Here is a 23648-nt window from a genome sequence, read left to right as displayed (position 1 = left end):
TGTTCATCAAGTCCTCACAAGTAAGTCTACCACAGGAGCAGGAGAAAACGGAGACCTACCCATGCACGAGTTGGCCTTTAGCTTTTTCAAGATAGAGACACACCAGATAAACAATAGAAGAGAAACAAAGGCACAAACGTGTGAAGAAAAAGGTGACCTAGGCAATGGAAAAAAATATATAGGAATTTGTTCTTGGGGCAGAGCAGTTTATCCAGGAAGCACCCTGGCTGCCTTCGGTCCCGTTTTTTGGGGTTGGAAAGGAACCTTTGCTATAAAGGAAGTGGGTAGGCCAGCAAAATATGAGGCTATTGTGCAAACTATCCTGATCTAGTCAATACCTGCGAATATCATTTGTTTGGTTCACAACTGGAGGTTCAAGGTCTGCAACCAATCACAAATCTTGGATGTTCATATAGGTAACTGTTTTATTGCCACTTTAGGATGGAGGACAGTGATCCTTTAACACAGCCAGGGCCGGACTGGCCGTAGCGGGCACCGGGCCATCCCCCGGTGCGCCGCACGGGTGGGGGCTGGTTTTGGACCCCTGGGGGCCGTTTTTGTTACAGGGCCGTTTTTGCAAAATCGGCCCTGTAACAAAATCGGCCGAAAACCGGCCCTGGCAAAGAGGGAGGGGGGGGGGGGGGAGGGGGCGGGGGCGGCCGAGCACTTTGCCAGGGCCGGTTTTCGTTCCCAGTCCGGCCCTGAACACAGCCATGTGCTGCACTAGAGAGGCTGGCTCGCAACCTTGGACCACAAGGATGTGTACTCGAGGGTGCCAGTCTTCGGTCCTGAGAGCAGGTTTTAGCAATTTGACTGGAAGGGGCAGGTCTGGGAGTTTGGTAGACTCCCCTTTAGTCTGTCCTCAACTTCTTGATGTTGGAGTATCACAGTGTTGTTTGCTTCAGAGTGGACGTCATACGTTTGGTTTCCAATTCACTGAAACTTTCCTGGAATTCTCCGATTCTTCATACCAATGAACGGGCCAGTAAGAGACTCTTCTGTCAAATTTAGTGGCAGAAATATAAGTCAGCATGACTAAAAGTCAGGCTCACGAAAAAGTATTCAGGGAACATGTCTTAATGATGAAGAAATACCTTATCTACGAAAACAGAATGTTTTCAAGAAAAGGTATACCATGTCCTGGTTCGAATCATAGGTCCAGGAAAAACACTTGCAATTTCTGTAATAGGAATTGTAAGACTAACGTTCAACACAAAAAGGTACGAGCTTCTCTTAGTAAAGTACGAGCAGTCATTGAGAACTACATTATATTTGGAGTAACTCTGCCCTCCAGCGGTCATACAAGGAAATTAAGCTTTTAGAAGTAGTGAATGAACTACAAGTGGCGTGCCAAAAAATGTTAAGGAATGCTTTCGTCTCCTTTCAGCAATTTAAACCAATTTAAACCACTACGACACACAAATATTGTGTGTCGTATGGAGAGCCAATATTTTGATTTTTACCGGTCCCGAAAGGGTTTGTCCCTGCGGCACCCTGGATCCTTTCTACATAAATTGAAAAAGAACTGTGTTACCGGTGGTACGGGAAACTTTTCAGACAGTCTTTCTCCGTGCCACCGTTATTATTACCTGTTGTTCATCATTGCATTTTTCATTACAAATTCATAAAGAATTAATATCTCTACATATGTGTGGTGCCCCTGTCACTTTACGGACTAGTTTAAATGCCTCACTTAATCTTCGTTTTCTCGCTTTGTAGTCAAATTACACCTCGCATACATTTCTGACTAGCACCATTACATTTCTTCATGGTAAGCATGTCAGTGCTTGGTGTAAACTCATTTTAACACCGTATTATTAAAGCAGATTTGCTGAGTTAGCTTGAATTTTGCTGTGGTGGTGTGTTTTTAAGCTATTGTGTTTTGTACTGTGATTGTTCTGTTGCGGTTTAACTTTTTATTTTAACACCGTATTATTAAAGCAGATTTGCTGAGTTAGCTTGAATTTTGCTGTGGTGGTGTGTTTTTAAGCTATTGTGTTTTGTACTGTGATTGTTCTGTTGCGGTTTAACTTTTTATTTTAACACCGTATTATTAAAGCAGATTTGCTGAGTTAGCTTGAATTTTGCTGTGGTGGTGTGTTTTTAAGCTATTGTGTTTTGTACTGTGATTGTTCTGTTGCGGTTTAACTTTTTATTTTAACACCGTATTATTAAAGCAGATTTGCTGAGTTAGCTTGAATTTTGCTGTGGTGGTGTGTTTTTAAGCTATTGTGTTTTGTACTGTGATTGTTCTGTTGCGGTTTAACTTTTTATTTTAACACCGTATTATTAAAGCAGATTTGCTGAGTTAGCTTGAATTTTGCTGTGGTGGTGTGTTTTTAAGCTATTGTGTTTTGTACTGCGATTGTTCTGTTGCGGTTTAACTTTTTGACAGTTTTGTTGTGTCATTTTACAGTTTTATTGTGTTATTTTGCTTTGTGTTGTGTCATGCTCCGTAGTAACAAACATTTACCTCTGTCAAAGGTGGGAAAGTACTGCTGATCGAGCTCTTCGAATATTTAAGACACGGGTTGGACCAAAACTGTGGCAGACACCGGTTTTAAATGAACACCTTCCAATATGTGAGGAGATCCCATAACCTCTAAAAACATTAAGCTACTTTCCTGAAAGGAAAAAAAGAGGGTAGCTAGGCAGCAAATTCCCACAGAGGAAACACATGCTGACCTTATATCCCCTAGGTAATGAAGTGCCAACTTGAAAAACTATTTATTCTTAAGCATACATAGTATTTAGCATGGGTCGTTGGCACTGTCATTTGTTATAAAAGGAGGCAGACAATTTTCTTGTGAATTCAGTAAAAATACCCATGATGGGCAAGTTAAAATTTCTTCTCCATCAACGGTTCTTCAATGGCAAAGCCTGTACCAAACACATAAAAGTGGGGAAAACTAAGAGCATGGCAAAATGGAGAAAGAAAAAAGAGATACTGCCAATGAGAAGCTCGGGCAAATTACATCTGTCCTGGAACCAGGGACCAGGATATAATGCACAGGTATTAAATGATTCCCAGCTGGTTGCTTTGCCATATTTCTCAAACTTCTTAAGAGGGCTATGCTCACGTCGAGAGTGGAAGAAAATATCTGATGGATTTGGAAAAAAGACTGAAGAAATAAACACGGGTCTACGTGGTTATCGGGGATCACCATGGGGTGACAGGAATGACGCATTCTCAAGGCAAGCTTATTTTTCGGGGCAACTGAAGAGGGTTTATGAAAACAGAAGGCCTGTATCTCACCAACTCAGAAGAGATATCAACTACAAAAGCCACCTTCTAAAATAGGTGAAGAAGGTTTACTTTGTGAAAGGGTTTGAAAAGGGGACACACTAGTATTGTAAGGACAATGCTGACCTACTTTCAGACTGAAGGTTCTTCAGATGGGATGGCTGGTGGTCCCAACGCCTGCTCCAAAGTTCCTAATCACTGGGCCAAGAAAATGGCGGTCTGGTGGTTTTCAACAGGGATCATGGGACGCTCCCTTGCACAGCATAGGGACTTTAGCCTTGAGGGGGTAGCTAAAACTGGACCTCTTACCGACCAAAGCATCAATCCCCTTGCTCTCCTTAACTTCTTTTGCACTGAGGCCATGACAGGGTCAGCTTAGATTTTTTAGGGGCGAGGACAGGAAGGGGTTTGGAGATGGTCCTTACTCTGGAGGCATTGAAAGTGACCCAATGAAGAATACATAGTGCAGGCACACCCTTCCACTACGTTACAGCCAGATTTGCACTTTTCAAGTACCCATTCATACAATCCATTTGCACACCTACTACAAGCAGCAGATTTTTTAAAAATGTCTACTGCACTGCATTGCTCTCACAAAGACTAGTTTGACAGTCAAGCTTTTTCTCTCGGAAGCTGTTCTTTCGTTATTTCTTTTAGCCTTTTCAAACACTATTACCTTTCGTAAAAACATAAATGGTAAAAAACATTTAAAAAAGTGCGTTAGCCGGGTAAAAGTATTATGGTGAAAACTTAACAGGCAAGTGCATCAAAACAATAAGGCTGATTTACAAAAATAAAAAACGGTTTTGTTTTGCCTAGGTCTGTCGGCAAAACATGTTCATTTTCAACAGAATAGGAAAGTGTAATTTTCTCATCAAAACGGATGTACTTACCAGTGTTATCTTCAAAGTTAACACGGCCTCGCATTGTGTTCACAACAGACTCTGGCTGCTCAAAGATTTCCTTCTGCATAAACGAGCTGAAATTGCCTGTAAGAAAAACACATGAAAATATCACTTAATTCAAGAATGAAGGAAATGTACACTTCCACAAAAAAGTACAGGAGGTTATCTTGATAAAGGAATCATTGTTGAAGCGATACAGCAGAATAGTCAATGAACTACACCAACAGGGACAGCTAAGGCCTAGAAGTCACAAATTACGCACCACCCAGTGCCTTTTACAGATTTTTGGCTAAACTGCAAAATGCACTATTTACCCTTCCTGCATAACATGAAGGTGAAAACTTACCACTCCTGACCAATAGGTATTATCCATACAAAATGAAGGTCCAAAGTCACTGGAAGTCACAGAGACAACACAGCGATACATCAAAGAGCCAAAAATAATAATAGTGGAGCTTCAGAAAAGACGAAGAAGAAATGTACACTGTAAATGTAACGAGCATTTAACATGTTCACAATTATTTTATTTTAATTAAAAATACGATGTGAATTGCACAAAGGTTAAAATCTGCATGTGAGCAGTAGGCCAATATGACCAACTCATCAACAAAGAGAACATTTCGCAAGAAAGATAACACTACAGCTGATGCCTACTGCTTTTAAATTTTGAGACCCAGACATGGGCATTTTACATGAGAAGTGAATCTTCTGCAGAGAAAAGAAAGAGCGAAAGAGAGAGGGAGAGAATGAGAGAGGAGAGAATGAGAGAGTAGAGGAAGAGAGAGGAGAGGAAGAGAGAGGAGAGGAAGAGAGAGAAGAGGAAGAGAGAGAGAGAGCGAGAGAACACACTGGACATGGTGGGGACAGTGCTAATGGATAAATGCTTATGCTATACAATTTTAACAGGTGAAATAGACAGATAAAAGAAATGTATCCTCAATTGTTCCCAAGGATGATCTCATTGCAATGGAGTTCCCATTGGAAGATGATTGTATACCTTTCATGATTTGCTGCAGCTCCATTTGCAAAGTCTGGATGGCCCGTGCTGGATGGTCACCAACATTGCGTTTGACGCGGTGGATGGAAAGTCGTCCATCCACAGCAGCAGCAACATCATCATCTTCTAGGAAGATCACTCTATTTGTGTGCTCGATAACTGCACTGCAAAGAAAAAGGAGCTGCGTGAGCATGGACCACAAAGTTAAGACTATTAATATTGCCAATTCACCACCCAAGATACCTACCAAGAGAGCAGAGCCAGAGATGGACCGGTTCTTAGATTAAAGCATAAGCATAGGCTACAGCAAAATGCAAACACCCCATTCAAAGGATAAGCCAAGCTCAAAGCATCATATAAATGAGAAAACTAGAATTAATTAGATATCCTCAGGGTTAAAAAGGGATTTGGGGAATGTAAGCTTCAAACAGGGTTTCCTCGTTATGTTTGTTGTAGCCCTATGCTGTCTGTGTTCCAGTGAAATACATTCAATAACAAAAATACCTTTCATTACAAGAATGGGAGGTGGGCACAATAAACATACCATCGGTCTACTCCCCTTTCCTTCACACCCAAACAATAAGCAAAGTATTTCAAACATGCAGTTCACTATTAATAATTATGGCACCTCCTACATACAGGTCTTGCCTGATTCGAACAGCCCGAATACAAAATTACTAGGTTTCCTTTACTGTAAGCAGTGGCGTGGAACAGCAAATGCTCGGCCTAAGGAAGGAAAAAATAGGTTTGTGCACTTGTGCTGGGTCATAAGGAACCTATCCAGGGCTAACCTGCAGGGAATTAATACAATCAACAAAATAGGCCTGTAGGTAAAATAGTAAACTTGGAAATGCCAGTATTAAAGTTAAATCCGAAGCATTACTCAACACAAGAAGAAAAATTGAAAAAAACAAAACCAAACCAAGGAAGAGATTACTGTTAACAGCATGTATTATGGCAAAAGTAAATGAAGCTGTCTATGTTCATTTTACTGAAGGTTGTTCCAAATGTGCAAGATGTGACGAAAGTGCTCGTCCAGAGTGACGTGAAACGTAAGGTGACTAGATACATAAAACACAATAAAAAGGCAAAAAATCGCAGTGCTAAAGCAGCCTTCAAGCTGTAAATCAGGCATGACTGAATCCACAATCTTCAGCCAGAAGGGCAACTAGTAGATTTCTTAGAAGTCCAATGTGGGGGGGGGGGGGAATTAGGCCTAAGTACAGACAATTAGTGAGCACCGACGTTTCGACCCAAAGAATGATGGTTATTTAGAACCATCAAAGAGGGGGAAGAGGCAACCTGTATAACGATAGCAGGGGATGGTTAAAAAGGGGTCAAACCTGGTGCGATTTCTAAAAAAATTGTGCCTAGTTCATTGAAAAACTCACCTTGAGTTGAATGGAAAAAAAACTTTTCAGCAAAGAATTCTAATGGAGTTAATTGCAAGGAAAGCCTGCTCGTCACAACCAAGTTCTAGATATTAAATAAGTAGCAGGCTAACCAGATATAAAATGGATGAAGAAGGTTTGGCTATCAAATTCACATTCACCAAGGAGCACCCAAGCTCCACTTGCTAGAAACGATGTGGGGGCCCTTCCAAACAATTTTACAGGAGTGAGCTGGAAATGTGAAATAAAATCATAATGGGCTATACCGGCTATTAGAACATTGGAATGTTGGGAGCTCCATTGAAAACAATGGAGTGCTCGGGCTTATAATGGCTGGTATAAGCCCGGGGCACCAACATTCCAAAGTGTCTTTGTTCACAGCTCTGGCTGTGAACAAAGGCTTCAGGGAGCCCGAGGGGATTTCAATCCCCTCGCGCTCCCTAAAGGCTTTGTTTTGTTAGAACATTCTTCCCTCTAGTGGCAGAATGTTCTAATAGCCTTATAGCCCTTCGTAGCAGGGCTATACCGGCTTTTAAAGTCCCTTTGCTTTGTTAAAGTCCCTCGCCTTCGGCTCGGGCCTTTAACAGCCGGTATAGCCCGCTACGGCGGGCTATAAGGCTATATTAAAAGCCCGCTACCGTGTTAAAGGCCCGAGCCGAAGGCGAGGGACTTTAACAAGGTAGCGGGACTTTAATAGCCAGCATAGCCCTGCTACTAAGGGATATAAGGCTATTAGAACATTCTGCCCTCTAGTGGCAGAATGTTCTAACAAATAAAACAAAGGCCTCTAGAAGCTCGAGGGGATTTAAATCCCCTCGAGATCTGAGAGGCCTTTGTAAACATTGGAATGTTGCTCTGCGGGCCTTTACCGGCCCGTAGAAGGAGGGAGAACTCCATTGTCTTCAATGGAGCTCCCAACATTCCAATGTTCTAATAACTATTCAAGACAAAAGGAAAATTAAATCATTTGTACCAAAAGTAATTAAAAGGCAGTTGAAAGGTCTTTTTTGCTCATGTTGATTTAATTCTTTTGCAGCACATTTCTGCCAACGCACTCAGAAGGGTGTACCACATCTTTTACATTAAATACGTATGCGTTTCCCTGCCCACTTCAAGGTGTCTTTAAACTTCTTTTAATTTACTTTTGGGACAAATGACTTAATTTTCCTTTTGTTCTGAATAATTATTGTGATTATTTTACATTTCCAGCCCACACCTGTAAAACGGTTTGGAAGGGCCCCCACATCGTTTCTAGCAAGTGACACTGTGTGCTCCTAGGTGAGTGTGAATTTGGTATCCACTCCTTCATCCTGTTACCGATTTAGTTATTTTATATCTAGAACTTAGTTGCGACAAGCAGGCTTGCCGTCCAATTAACTCCATGAGAATTCTTCCATGGAAAGCTTTTTCTTACACCTCAAGGTGAGTTTTTGCATGAATTAGGCACCATTTTTTAGAAATCACACCAGGTTTGGCCCCTTTTTAACCGCTCCCAAGCTAAAGTTACACAGGTTGCCCCTTACCCACGTCCCAAAGAAGAATCTCTCTGATGGTTCTAAACTACCGCGATTATTTGGGTCCAAACGTCTACACTTTCTAATGGTCTGCACTAAGGCCTAATGCCCCCATTGGACTTCTAAGAAAACCCTGTAGTTGCCCTACTGGATGAGGATTATGGATTTGGTCATAGCTCAAAGAGCTTGCAGGCGGCTTTAGCATAGTGGTTTTCGACTTTTTAATAGGGTTTTATGTTTCTAGTCACCTTACTTTTCGCATGTTATTCTGCACAAGCACTTTTGTCATGTCTTGCCCATTTGGAAGCACCTTCAGTAAAATGTACATAGACAGCTTCATGTACTTTTGCCATAACGAATGCTGTTAGCAGTCATTTCTTCCCTGCTTGTGTTTTCTTTTTTCTGTTCTTCCTATGTTGAGTAATGCTTCTGATTTACCTTAAGAAATACTGGTATTTCCAAATTTACTCTGTTACCGACAGGACTATTTTGTTGCCATACTAAACGATTTCCAGGTCTTGAGGTTCACTGGGTCACCCCATTCGATTGTCATGGGAGAATTCATACAAAGCAATACAGAATACTTATGTGCACTGAATACAAGTTTGGAGCTTAACCGGTTCCAAAGCTTACCTGGCATCGGAGGCAAAGTAGTACTCAACGGCCCTCTCCTCCACAGGGAAGAGGCAGGTTGTGCTGTCTACGCGGGGAAGGATGCAGGAACCCTTCTTGTCTTTCCCTGTGTGCGAGGGTGATGGTAAAGTTAGCACATGTAGCTAGAAGCAGGCAGAGGGTGCAGATGTGCTGAGGCTGCCTCAGAGGCAGATGAGAGTGAGAGGTATACAAATCACTTCTCTTCCACCCACCTTTGCAAACCATTCCCTCCTTTCCCAGGGCTGCAATCTCTTAGGTTCATAAAAGTAGAACAAGGAGATGTGCTGTGACCAATCACAAATGTAAAAGATTAAACCGTCCTGCCGTTCTCTGAAAGAGAAGTGCTATTGTGGAATTGATTTTAATGAAGATTAATTTAGATGTTATAAGTAAGGCAATTTAGTTATAACATGTAGTCTTATCTCAAAAATGGGTTTCACTTTCTAAATTGTATAAAAATATAGCAATGTGTTAAACATTAAGGTTGGAAAAGAACTTCCTCCTCACTGAAGAAAAAAAATGTGTAAATGAGATCTTGCTATTTCTTTTCCTTATCTAAGCAGATATACTGAGAATACTGATTTATCTTCCATACTGATCATTTTACTGAACTACTTTACGATAGCAACATAGAAATTACCCCTTTTGGTGCAGATTGTCGAGGGCAAGGGCATAGATTCCCATCACATATTGAAGTCCTCGGGGAACAAGCAGACACTCAAGGAGTGTTTATTTTCTTGAGAATATTTAAGGCATTGAAGTCTAAGCAGGATTCAACTATTAATCATAAATTCTGCTCCAATGCTAAGAAACCAATTTAAAGAATGTATTGCCAAATAAATGAGATTACAAGCAGTCTACATCAGCTTCTACACAACCTCAGCACACCTAAAAACATACTGCATAACAGGTGGGTACAAAACATGGGAAACAATGTTCAACCTCCTCCCCATCCCAACGGTTACTTTAGAACTTGACATGGGCCGCGATCATCAGGAGTCCCCGTTATGATTCATAATGCACGGAAAGTAAAACTATGCTTTATCTACAATGCCAACATAAAGTCAATGTTAATGGTCCTTCTCCATCCTGCCTTTTTCGAAATGCAGTGACGCACACGTTTTGCAGTCCCAATTTCAATATGAGGTGTGGAGCTTCCTAGTGGTTAAAGCTTTCAGGTGCGGACTCAAAAGAACTAAGGTCTAATACCAGCTTCTTACTTCAATGGACAGTCTGATCAAAGGTACATCTTTTTATCTCAGAGACAATATTCGATAGAACTGGCTGTGGTTAACAGTGGTGATTGGAATGACACTGACGGGAGACACTTAATTATTAGCATGTTCATGTGCAGCACTCTATAATAAAATTTACATTAGAAATGATCCAGGATGTTTGATACAATTATTCGCTCGTAATCTGGGAAGATGCATGCACCTCTTTGGAATTAGTATTGATGTTGGGGTGGCCATTAAAGTGTCAAAGTAACTTAGTGGGATAGTGGGTTTAGTTATTATGTTTAGATATTGTATTCAGGTGATAGGGCAAAGGTTATTTACTTGTAGATCTGGTTTACCATCATGTGCATTTTATTTGCATCCATGTAAAATAAAAACTCTCTACGAAGTACAAGATTCAAGGATACATTTGAAAAAGTGAAATGTTCAGATCTAAAATCGTTTTTGTAAACCAAACATGCCTATAAGAAGCAACAGGTCAGTCTTCCTTTTAACATGCCCAATTAGAATTTGGTAAAACAAACAAAAAAAATATCGTGCAGATCAAAACATTTTTTGTAATTTCTCACATCGAGATAAAAGCAAAGCAGAATTGGTGCCATGTGAAAACTTTAAACAAGAAGAAGGCAATGAAACAGGTGCCTTTAAATAAATCTAGAAGCTAAACTGTCTTATCACGCTCTCAAGTATAGTTAGGAAGTTATGTAATGGAGTACACATGGGCAGACTACAGAATCTGGTGCATCCATGGTTCCACCAAGTGAAGGGTGGAATGTTCATGAATTCGAAAAATATGTCCAGGTGGCTTTCCCTTCCCTGTAATTTTTTATATTAATAAACAGTATAGATAAATAGATCGCCAAGGAAAAGCAATTTGGCGGAAAAGACCAAAGAAAGAGAAAAAGACTAATAGAAACGAGCAATCCAACGTAATCAAAATACCGGACTCACTGCTGCATCTGACCTAACTCATAGTTCCGAAGGTAAGAGCCACTATGCTTGATGCACAACTTTTGTGGTTATACATACTCACATACACGTACATATGCAGATCTAATAGATATTTTAAAACGATCAACTGATTAATCGAGAATTCAGAACTAACTTTTGGCACTAAAGACGGATGCATTCTCAGAACAACTTTATCCTGGGGGAAATCTCTATGTGGTCAATAATAAAAAGTGCCTGGATCGCCCTCAACCTTCTAGATACGGTGCTTTCCAGGACATGTGCCATATGTTTGTATAAGGCCTCCATTGAACCCATGTATGTTTTGACAAAACTATATTCAGTTTCCAAAGGGAGCAATGAAAACCAACTGAGAGTGATAACCTATCACCTCCTCCAGGAGATCTTAGATCAACGCCACTGTGAAAAAGATGCCTAAGAAGAACTTTGATGATATGAAACTACCACTGACAAAGGGACATTTACAGAAATGCAGACCAAAGGTTGTGATGCTAATGTTCCGGGGTAGAGAACACTTCTAGATCGACTGCATCTTCCTGAACCAGGCTCTTGATCTTATTTTCCCTAGCTTGATGTAATGATAGGTAGGAACAATTTGAGCGAGAGGTGGCCTGGTCAGAGTTCACATTTGTTCATGTAGCAAGACTGCTCTCTTGGTGTCCACTACCCTTGATCTGTCATGTAGCCGATGTGGACTCCCCACCCATGTCCTAAAGAATCAGTATGATGGACTAAATTGGAAGAGACTTTTGGAAAGTTAGTCCTCGCAACCTGTACCTTTTGCACTGCAAGAGAAAAGTTTATTTGCTGTTTGGGTCAGGGTTATTCTGTTATCTTATTGTCACAAGTTCTGGCATCACTGGTCGTCCAGACACTATGAAAATGGATGAAGCAAAGGAGCTCATCAGAAAAGAAACTAAACTTTTGGCTTGAGCCTTGTCGAGAGCTTGCAACGTTTCAGGACAAGCGATAGCATGTCCTGTGAAGGAATCATACAAGATCCTTGCATTTAGACACAAATTGTAAAGGACCTCAGCAGTTGATTGCAGATCCTGAAGTACTTTGTGGTGAAAGGAAACCTTGATCTACAAACTGCCTATATAGCGACAGAAGAAACCCCTTGGTGTCTTTTAAAAGCTGGCACTATTGCTAAACACCCGAAGAATGGCCTGAGAACGAAATTCAAGCCAAATGAAAGTACCATGAATGGAAGTGTCCAGTCTCCACTTTGCAGCAGAAAAATTGTCTGAGCTTGGTTATCACCGGAATATAAAAGAAAAAGTCCAGAAGATATATGGCAACCATCCTGTCCCCTTGTTGGACTCGTGGGTAGAAAGCAACAAGAAAAGATGTCTGTTTCCTTATCACAGTGGAACCATTCCTGTTGCCTTCTCCTCGGCAATTCAGTGCAGTGGCAGACACCTAGAGGCCATAGGTGGGACGTTGGGAAGAGCTGAACATAACTCTGGTTTTATACATGTCACAGAATTGTTAGTGTCTCTTGATATACTCTGCCACAGCAGATAATTAGACCATATGCTTCTAGCCATTGGGTGATCAGGGGTGGAGACAGACTGAGGGACCAGTAGAAGGCAGTGGGAAGGGCTTTCAACATTAGTTCAGTTTCACGGCTTAGTAGAGGTTTGTAGTTTGCGGGGGCACATGATGCACGTGTTGCCTTTCCCTAAAGTCAGTCTGAAAACTTTAGTGCTGGTCTCGCCTATAAAACTGAGGGTTTGATTTTGAAAACTTTCTTTATCACAAATTCAAATCGATTTAACCATTTCCATTAGTTTTAATTTTTTGAGGTCAGCCTCGGAAACAAATACTAACAATTATATGAGCAGAAGATCCAATTTCTGGTGCACATTTAGGATAGAGCCACAAAGCTCTCCTTATCACCACGCCATGGTACAAACTAGGAGTAGCCAGGCCTCCCGCTCTGCTCTGCCAGTTTGTTTAACTACCTCCAGAAAATAAACTCTTCTTTCCATCATGAAGAAGGACTGAAACCTGTCCCAATAAGGCTCAGTAATATCTATTCAAAGGGCAGAATAGCTGGCAACTTGAAGAGTAGTGGAAGATGTTTGATGGGTCTCTTTTCTCTTAGCATCAAGGTGATGACTTTCCTTGTCGGGATGAGCAGTGGAGTGAATCAGGTGGAGGATTCTCTCTCATTAAAACGGCTCCTGGTCCGGTGATCTGAACTTCTTCTCATGAAATCTTGTTTTGCTTAAACAGGCACAATTAGAAATTGATGCACCAAAAAAAAAAAAATGCTCCACTATATGTTTAAGAAAATCTGCGACTAAAGAGACCAGGTGTCTATCTTGAGCCTTAGATTGCAGAGTTGTACATGGCTCAGGTTTAGCCCTGCAGAACAACAGTAATAATGTTGAGATTGCTTGTCACCTTTTTATTTCTTCATGGAATGTTACATCATCATATATGAGTGAGATTATGGTGTGGAACGCCTTGGGTGTGTGTGGCAAACGATGTCCCCACCCAAACGCTTTCTTCTGATCCAGGTAGTGGTGGTTCCTTCTTGACCTACACCTTGAATGTTGAGGGCACGTGAGATAATACAGATGTTTTGATCGGTATTTACCTCCAAGACTCGGCCAGTTTAGTGGCGGAGCAAGGCCAGCATTGATGGTGGAAGAAAAGGCAAAAGTTACCTTCAAGGAACTTCATGGAAGAGACTGCACAATTTCTTCTTCATAGCACACAGGAGCCTGAGGCAACTCAGGAGGATAAATCATTTGGTGATGGTAATCAACAGAGCTTTCCTTTTCTTCCACTGCTTGAAACCTTTTGGATTGTGGTTTTCTAGACACAGAAGTACCCAAAAGGCTAGACTATCAACCGTCCTGTAGTTAAGCATGGGTGCATGCATCCAAACAATGAAGGAGATCTTGACAGCCTATGGTGCCTAGCATCCTGTAGTATTCACGGTAATGATAGCAATGTAATCACTTGTAAGAGTGACCTTTGCAGGTGTCAAAGACTGGTGTGGCTCACTGGTTAGAGGCAGCAGACCCGGAAGCAGAGGACGGCCCGGGACCAGGGTTCAATTCCCGACGCGGCAGGGTCGTGGACCAGGGCCAGCGGACTCAATAATTCTCGCCTCGGTGCCTACGCTAACCAGGGATCACACTCGGCAACTCTGGGCATTAGCTTGCCTCATCTTCACAACGGCCCCCCACATTCGCTGGGGATGCCTGGTTTCACCTTGGAGATACCCAGGAGGGACCATCTCACAGGGATAGCCAGGAAGGGTTCCCCAGCGGTCTACAGCGCCAGGACGCCTCAGGGCTGCAGTGCGCTTTACAAGACACATACATTTACTCAAGTTCTGAGGAAGAGGGAACCATAGCGGTGTACTTGAGCTAAGCTGGAACCCTGTAGAAGTTTTCCTGGAAGGCTCAATTAGCGAACAGTTAAACTCTTTCTCGGTCAGCCACTGCAGCTTTTAACAATTATCACAACCTCAATTAACTGGGAAATGCAGAAGACAAACCCTTCCTTTGTCCTCCCAGAAATACTTTTCTACAAATGCCATTACTGTGATAGAAAGATCTGGCACAGTGGTTAGAGGATAGGAGGAAGAAGTTCGCCATAGTACTAAACACAAGGAGAAAAATCTTGCCTTCAACAAAAAAAGTGTGAGGAAAAAACTAAAAGATCTTGTCTGCGCCCACGAGTTACTTTCTATAATACATTTTAAATCATTAAATAATGTCTGAAAATGGATTAACATGTTTATAGGTCAAAGCAGTATGAAGGATACAACTAGACTGACTACATAACTCTATGGAGCATTATGGGACAATGCAGTTTCTAGAATTTCAAGTAACTGGGACAGCTTTCATCTCCTTTTTAATAGTAATGCTGATGGCACCATTTTGACTTTTTTTTTTTTTCTTTTTTTTTACTTGCCAAGAGAATTTTTTTCCCCGAAATCTAATTTGTTATGAAAGTTTCTTACAACATATTTTCTGTGAAAGAAATGATAACATTTTTTCTATATAATGTGTCCCTGTACCAGGATTCCACACACGGGTGGAGATAATCTACTGTTTATTAATGTAAACCTGCCTGTGAATATGGTGTACAGACATGGGGGGTGGGAGCTAGAAGAGGGGGGGGGGGGGGGGTTAGACTACGGACCACCTGCTTCGACTCCCATTTACCCTCAAGACAACTGCCCCATGCATGCCTGAAAAGGACTGGCTTTTAAAATGGTGGGCCTCTTGCCTTTTTTTGTTTTCTCAAGACTGTGCTTGCCCAGCTACAGGCATCGACTTTAAATTATTAAATGGCATTAGTGCAATCTCTAGATGGATGTGTCCTAAAATGCCCTGAGGACCCAAGTAACTCATATTTCAGAGACTGAACCGTAGAATTGTACGTGTAGGCACAATGACCTACAGCAACTGAAGACGGGGAAGATACAACTTTAGATTTAATTTGGGAATTTGCTTCCAATCAAAGTACAGAGGCCTCAAGTGACCGACCCTTTAAAAGAAGCTGGAAATTAAGACAAACGCCATCTCTTTTGTTTAAAATGGATATGTTTTGAAGTGAATTTCTTTATGTTGGAAATACAGGAGATAAAGCAAAGTTTACGAATCTTCAGACTGTTTGCAATTCGTTTTACTCACCAATCATTGGGAAACAATGTAATAGAAAATGAATGAAATGAGAACGAGAAAGAAACAACTGATGAGAAGGTAGAGTAAAGTGGCAGGAGGGATGCTGGAGGTTCAATTTAGTAAAATGCATGCACATTTCTTCAGACCTCTCTTTCCGAGTAATTTTTAAATGGACGCAATTCTGTTTATTTTGTTATGCGCTGGTATTGCTTTCCACCACAATGGAAATTTCCTATATGGGCAAACAAAGTGTGTGACAACAGAAGGAAAAGCATAGGCCTGCATACACCAAGGTCAGGTCACTGCAAACTTTAGACCCAAGACAGATCTGGCACCAGTCTGATTTTTAAATTGCAAATGAGATGTGTGCAAATGTGCAGATTAGGGTCCTAGAAAAGATGTTCAGTGCACTGGGAAACCAAAGGCACTGATCACTTTCTGGAAAAGTCTAACTTTCTTAAGGGGACAGTCATATTAAATAAATACTTGATCTGCAAACTGAAGTCATCAACATAGAAGCCTCTAAATATGCCACGAAATAGCAGTCACATGACCCTGGGCGTGATTTCAACTAGGGAACAAGTGATGAGAGGAGTCGCTTTCTGTGCCAAACTGCTGAGCAATCCAGCCTATGTTTGTTGGGTGCGACATAGGTAATTGCCTATCGGCAAACAATTTAGTAAGAGTGCAGGTCATCCTTCTGCATAAAGGTATCTCAAGACAACGGGCATAGTTGTCGCAATACCCCTTTCCTCTAGTGACCACTTTCCTAAAATATAGGAAGTCAGGAGGCAGACAGGGAAAGACGAGGTCATCACAGAGAGCCAAACTCACTGAATCTGCTGACGTAAATATTACCAAAACAGGAACGCATAAGGAAACAGGCAGCCCTAATAAGAGGTCATAGCCATTCAATGAGGTAATCACTATGGAGGTACTGTTCCGAGGTGGATGTGGTCAAAGATCTACCGGTGTCCACTCAAAGGTTAAGAGAGAAAAGATAAGTGAGGTCTAGGATAAGGTACTAAGGGTGGGGGGAGACATAAGGTGTCTCTTGTTGCCCTCACACACCCCGAGGGATGTCATGCTTCATCATCGGGCGTATGCTCCTCGTCGTGCCGGCGGTGCAATGCCCTACGGGTCTCCCGAAGGGTCTCTTTAGCGGAGATCTTTTCGAGAACTGCCAATGGGTGCATGCGGGTATGTGGAGGGGAAGTACCAGGATCAGAGATAAGGGTTGTGTGTGCAAAGTGAGATAAAAATACCTAAGGGTGGGGGGAGGAGCCAAGATGGCGACCGGGACGGCAGCGTAGACTCCCGGCTCCGTGAACCTCCGCATCCCGCACGGATATCCTGCACGAGATCCTCAGTCTGCGCTATGCGATCGTGTTTGTGAATGAGAGTGGCAACCGAACGTGTGACTCCGAGGTTTCTGGCTGCGGTACCGCCAGAGAAATGTGTATTTGAACTTTGCGGCCCGTGCAGCCCTGGAGCCGGGACCTCGAGTGGACGCCTTGGCCGGGTGGCAGTTCAACAACAGCGGCCTGTGGTGACTGGGTGGAGTCGGTCCACCGGAGCGGTGCTAACCTCGGCCTGCATTTCGCCGTGGTCGCTCCCACCGCTAAGCGTAGCGGACTGAGGGCATGCCCGGGGGTGCAATTCTCAGATTCTCCGGTGCTTGCCCCTGCCTTTGACTGTGAGCTGCCCGGACGCCGCCCGTGGCTCGCCCTGATCCTTGCGGGCTGCTCCCGGATTTTCGCGGGAGCTGGTCCGTGGTGGGGACGACTGTTGCCCGTGACCACGCAACGGATACATTTTTGCCTGCCCCCGGAACCCTGTCTCCAGCGACGTGGACCTCGAGGCGCTTGTCCCTGGGTCCCGGCCCCAATACGGGTCGGGCCTCCCCGGCGGCCATCTTGTTGCGATGCAGCCTACCATCCTGTCCACTGGGTCGCTGCAGGATTGGGAGTGTGTGACTCTTGGGAGTGTGGCGGAGCGATCGCAGAGAGCTGTGCTGGGGTACGGCGACCTCCTAGAGGCCCTTGGTGCCCTTCATTTCTCCTTGGCTCGGGGCGTCGGGGTCTTGGGGAGTAAGCTCGATGGTGTGGCATCAGCGTTGGGACAGTGGCGGCCTGCCTGTCCACAGGTACACAGGGACTTCCCACACTGCACACAGGAGGACAATGTCGCGGCCACCCCTGCGATTAGTGCACAGCTGGACACTCCGGACAGTATGCTACCGTGTGATCGGCTAGCTGAGGGTTTGATCTGTTCCGGAGGTATTGGACCTGAGTGGAAGGTGGTGGCCTCGTCCCGTGCACGGCCTCCGGCGACCCAGGGACAGTTTCAGCAACAGTTGTCTGCTTTGGCTGATTCCGCCTTCCTGGACCTTGTGTGCAGTGCAGATCCTGGGGCAGCACTGGGAAAGACGTCCCTCCATGATGCGGACTGTGTTGGTATTCAGAGACTTCCACCCCACTTGTGTGCGTCGCTTCCCGGTCGTTTTTGGATACTCCTTCACCTTGGAACATCGGACATGGCGCTGGGTCGAGGGGTAGGCATGGGCAGAATTGCAAAGAGTGGTCAAGGATAAGGCTGATCCTTCGGGGGTGGTCATCTAGTAGACGGGCTGACTCAGGGGTTGCGTACTCTCATGACATAGCTATTAGCGTATTAGGTGCATAATGCTCCCCACTCTTTTTTGATATGGTCGATTTTGTGCTGCTTATTGTTTGCTGTGGGGAGACCTCACCGTGCGGGAGGGAGAAGCCGGGGGTATGTTTTGACGGCCCTCCTCCAGTTTATTATACTTTCTCTACCCCCCCATCTGGTGGGGTTCTTTTCTTACTCCTTTTTCCCTGTTTCTTCTATATTTCGGGTCTAGTTCCAGGGCGACAGGCACACTGCTGGGGGGGGGGGGGCCGTACTCATTTGCAGAGTTGCAGGGTGGGGGGTTGGGGGAGGGGATTCTTTAGTCTCTCATCTTTTTTTCCATGGCCTCCTTTTTCTTCTTCGCTTCTTCTTGTTTTTTCTTTTCTGGGATCAGCGTGGTACACCTCCTTTGTTGTGAATCGTTGCCTTTTCATGTGTGCCACAGTTTCCGGGGTGTTCTTGGGCGTTAGGGCGGGGGCTTGCAGGCGCAACTGTTTATGATATTCTTCCCCATCCTGAATCTCCTGTGTCTGCGCCATTGATCCAATAGATTGCTGTTTATTGCTTACGTCTATTATTCTGCCTGCCTCTTATCGCTGTTGGGAAATTGTTTGGCACCTGATCCTACTGTCTTGTTCCATTATAAAATGAAAAACCTTTTTCTCCTGGTGTCCTACCTGCGCTGCTCACTGGCCGGACTATATTAGCATGGACATTCTGCTCTCCGAGGTGCCGCCTGTGTTCACATTTGATCCTTATTGCTCTGATTGCTTAGCGGCCGGCCCCGGGGGGTTGTAGGCCCATACTTGTTATTGCTTGAAATGTTAATAAAGGTTTTTCAAAAAAAAAAAAAAAAAAAATACCTAAGGGTTACCAAAGGCTGGGGGTGTTTTAATAAAGAGGTACCCTTGGTACAGTAAAAAACCCGTAGGTTAATAGTTACCTATCAAGACGTAATGTGTCTAAGGTAGCTTACAAAACGGTCGACCTGTTTCACGCCTTATGTGGTCAAAGCGATCCTTGGCGTTTCATCAGGACCGGAGAAGGTGAGTGATGTGAAAAAGGTGCGGTTGGAGAGTGAGTTATGCCCCCTTTGCATTAGACCTAAGAAGGGAGTTGGGATTACTCCATGAGCTATGCGGCGTAGGAGGCCCACACCATCTAGGGGGGTTACTCAGGTGATGGCACTGGAAACCTGCCCGATCCAGACGCCAGCGGGCATAACTCACTCTCCAACCACACAGTACTTGTGTAAGAGATACTACCTCCTCCTTTGCCCTGGGAGAGGGTGATTAATACCCCACTCACTACACTTAGTCTGTGCACCTTTTTCACATCACTCACCTTCTCCGGTCCTGATGAAACGCCAAGGATCGCTTTGACCACATAAGGCGTGAAACATGTCGACCATTTTGTAAGCTACCTTAGACACATTATGTCTTGATAGGCAACTATTAACCTACGGGTTTTTTACTGTACCAAGGGTACCTCTTTATTAAAACACCCCCAGCCTTTGGTAACCCTTAGGTATTTTTATATCACTTTGCACACACAACCCTTATCACTGATCCTGGTACTTCCCCTCCACATACCCGCATGCACCCATCGGCAGTTCTCGAAAAGATCTCCGCTAAAGAGACCCTTCGGGGTCTCTTTAGCGGAGATCTTTTCGAGAACCGCCGGCACGACGAGGAGCATACGCCCGATGATGAAGCATGACATCCCTCGGGGTGTGTGAGGGCAACAAGAGACACCTTATGTCTCCCCCCCACCCTTAGTACCTTATCCTAGACCTCACTTCTCTTTTCTCTCTTAACCTTTGGGTGGACACCGGTCGATCTTTGAACACATCCACCTCGGAACAGTACCTCCATAGTGATTACCTCATTGATTTTTTGGAGCATAGGTACTGGACCATTAATTAGCTCCAGGTCCCCCACCCCCCCCCCCCCCTTCCCCCTTTTTTTGACGCAGCATAGCCATTCAATAACTGATGGTGGGAGCACCGCATCCCTAAACTGTTTGTCACTGTTGTCATCCTTCTATGCTCAAGGCCTTTCATAAACCTGGTGGATCTGGACAATGGCCTAGGCAGCAAAATTGAACACCGGGTGACCTACAAAAACCCATGCAATATGCAGAAAACTGCACATATTTCTCTTGTCATGACACATCCCATTTAGAGTCCATTCAATTACAATGCAAGAAATTGGCCCAAGTACGATGTGAATAACAACAAGAGATCTATGAAGCATTGATGCTTAAGACAGTATTTACGTACATGTACTTCTGTACTTCCATAACAATTATAAATGCATACTTGTGTGCGTACATTGAATTTAAGTACGGGGTATACAAGCACCGTCTAGATCATATATTACCTATGCTGCGCCATGCCGCTCGCAGTCCGATTGACATAACTACCACAACACCAGCACAGAGCATCAACCTGAAACATGCACCCCTGAAAAGTTCTGGTAATTAGCCACCCGAGGTCAACCCAATCAACATTTGTCAAAACAAAGACACAAACAACAAACATAATCTGTTTGGAGCAGCAGGGAAGAAGTGGAAAGCAATACCAGATGGCCAGCAGACAAGATGAGTTTCCCGCCAAGAGAAAGACTAGTCATTAGAAGCAGTATGTAAAGAAGTTGCAATATACAGGCAGGTCTGAAATAAGCACCTTGTTCCAGACTATCATCGATAGAATGGCCCCTGACCGGTGCAGCTGAAAGGGACATGGAAGCTGAAAGGGACATGGAAAAAACAAACGAAATAAAATGCAAGACAAAATGGCATTAGCAACATAGTAATACACAAACAAAGCTCGAGGTGTGTTTTTTACCTTTATGACAACACCAGTACTTCGTACACACACTGTCTCTTATTATCAGCCACTGTCAACTGTCACCACCACATGCCAGGGCCAGAAACTGTTCCTTAAAACTGTTAAATAAAAGTACACTACTCAGCCATTATCACATAGGGGAGGTTGTCTATGCAGTGAGCATGCTCTACCATGTCTCACTGCAAACACTGATGCATGTTAGTTGGAAGGTCAAATACCCTCAATGGTGATTCTGCTCATCATCTGTAAATCGACATCATGCAGATATCCTGAAAATCTAGCATGTCATCTTAGGTTGTTCACTCCTGGTCTACTGTTATACTTTACCGTAATGGAAGATGGTAAGCACGTTGCCTACCGCCGGTGTTTGGATCAGTGGAGGAACAGGTATTGAACCCTTTTGATTGTACCGACCATTGAAATAGAGGTCTCTATTTGCTTCTACAAAACTCCTATCTCAATAGAGAATTATAGCCAAGGCCTAGCATTGTTAAAAAAGGAGCTCTTGATTTATACACTTTTGTATCTCCTACAGAAGCTTGGCAGAAGATTTCTGGAATTTTAGATGGGAAGCGCAGGATGGAGATTGGAGAAAAGTTCAAATAGAGATGGTCTAATATTTTCGGAACCCCTTGGTCCTGGGCCACTTTTTGTTATTGTAGGACCGTGTTCTTCCGCTATCCCAGATGGGAAATAGATGTTCATCGATTAGTGGAATTAAATGAGCTGTGGTCCTAGAAGAGAGACATGATGGTCTTTTGATAGTGCCTGGGAAACTGCCAAGTTGGCCAAAGCCTGTGCTTCCTTGAGGAAGGACTGTAAAAGGACTGCTTAATTTTTTAGATCACATTAGTCTAAAATGCCCAGTAATTACATTTCTGCACGCCAAAATTTAAAAGATGAAAAACTTGGCCATCTCTACCCTTCTTATGCCTTTCCAGAGACTTCAGTCACTGAAGCAAATAAAGTTTTGCCCTCAGAAGATTAGATTGAATAAATAGACGATACTGGAGCAAGGCACGCCTGTGCATGCACAGTGTGCCATAAACTACTTTAGTAATCGGAAGCCACAGGAGGAAAACTTTCAGTTACTTTCTGAAGTTGACATTTAGCCAATATTTCTATGTTGTCTTCACTTTATGAATCACAGCAGGGCCATACATTGGAAAAAATTGAGTTAACGGAGTTATAGAGCTGCACTTTGATAACTTATGGCTGCTGAGTTTCTCCACAATGAGAAAGGTGGAGATGTTGGTCATACATCTTCGCAAGGACCACTTCTATTACAGAAAACTGTGTTAGGGGATTCCTCGCAGAATCAAGAAAGTCTCAGCCTTAGAATACACTATTTTGGCGAACACACTGACAAAAGTATGAAAACGGACTACACAGAACAGATTTATTTTTATTTTTTATACATTCATACCAGAGTCCAAATGGTCTGGAACAATCTCCTCCTCAGTGATTGGGAAATTATTGCTGGCAATGGAATTAGAGATTAGTGTGCACAAAGTGGTAATACATTTTGAGCTTCACAGGTGAAATATATCAGTGGCAAGGGAGAAAGCTAGGGAGGAGGAAAAGGGGAATAAGGCAGTGAATGAAAAATCTGGAGAAATAGTCTGAGGATTGCTTTAAAAAAAAAATTAAAACAACTTTTTAGGTATCCAGGAAGGGACCAAATATTCAATAATGGCAGTTCACTGTAGCGGTAAACGATCAACTTATGGTATTGGATGAGGTAAGTATCTTTCACTCATCTTGTACTTTTTGTGATACAGAAAACATTCAAAGCAGGGTATAGTCCAGAATCATGTACCGAGAACGAGAGGCAATTTTAAAGTGCAGGTGAGGCTTAAATGTCTTTGAGGTACCTGTTGCAGTCACGCTGGACTAAGCAAACATAGCTACGCAAGTTACTATGAGGGAGTCAGACAACCTCAGAGGGACAGTATTCGGAATGGGGCTCATCACCACAGGGTTCAGAGTATGGTCAGTAGGTGTTTCAAGGCACGAGGTTTCAAGGTTTCAATAAGTCATCTGATATTGCAGTACCCAAAGTTCTACAAAATGCTTGCCCACCAAGAGATACTCACAAGCACATGTCCCATGACAGTTAACATTATAAAAGAGAGGTTGGTGGTCACAAAACGAGGAAGCGACCCTCAAAGCATTAAGGATAGGTGATGTTCAAATAGCTACCATACTCCATTGCAAATCCCTTTTATTTTATGGTGCTGCCAAAAGCTTGATGATCTCCTGTAGAAACAGTTCCAACTCGGACATTAACAGAAGTCTCATCCTGAGCAACGTCCACTGAATTTCTGTACTGAATAAAGACGAAATAACTGGAAGAAAACTGTCCCACATAGGACAGATCTTTCAAGGACCTGTTACTGAGAATAAACTGCTGCACTCATTTCTTGAAGCTGGTCTTCCTCGGCAGACCAAATTAGTTGTTTCATTTATTTAATAATTAAATAATAATGGCAACCCGAAAAGCTTCCCATTTTAGGACGTGCAATCAGCAAAAAACAAAGTAAGGCCCAAAATGTTTGGAGGGTGAGGAAAAGGCCTT

At 43.3% G+C, this 23648-nt stretch overlaps 1 protein-coding gene across 2 annotated transcripts in view; it reads right to left on the bottom strand.

The window, feature by feature from the left end:
- LOC146784382 (glutamine--fructose-6-phosphate aminotransferase [isomerizing] 1) overlaps window positions 1–23648 on the bottom strand; it is a 188614-nt gene that overhangs the window by 67743 nt on the left and 97223 nt on the right. The window contains exons 9-12 of one of the 2 annotated variants that reach the window (XM_085636301.1): window positions 20906–20968; window positions 8685–8790; window positions 5147–5310; window positions 4138–4233 (exon numbers count right to left, since the gene is read on the bottom strand). In XM_085636301.1, coding sequence (XP_085492427.1) covers window positions 4138–4233; window positions 5147–5310; window positions 8685–8790; window positions 20906–20968 — 429 coding nt within the window. The remainder of the gene's footprint in view (window positions 1–4137; window positions 4234–5146; window positions 5311–8684; window positions 8791–20905; window positions 20969–23648) is intronic. The other variant, XM_085636302.1, reaches the window with a different exon arrangement.

Source organism: Triturus cristatus, chromosome 11 (assembly GCF_964204655.1).
Source record: "Triturus cristatus chromosome 11, aTriCri1.1, whole genome shotgun sequence".
Taxonomy (NCBI): domain Eukaryota; kingdom Metazoa; phylum Chordata; class Amphibia; order Caudata; family Salamandridae; genus Triturus; species Triturus cristatus.
This window is presented reverse-complemented; position numbering and strand designations above follow the sequence as displayed.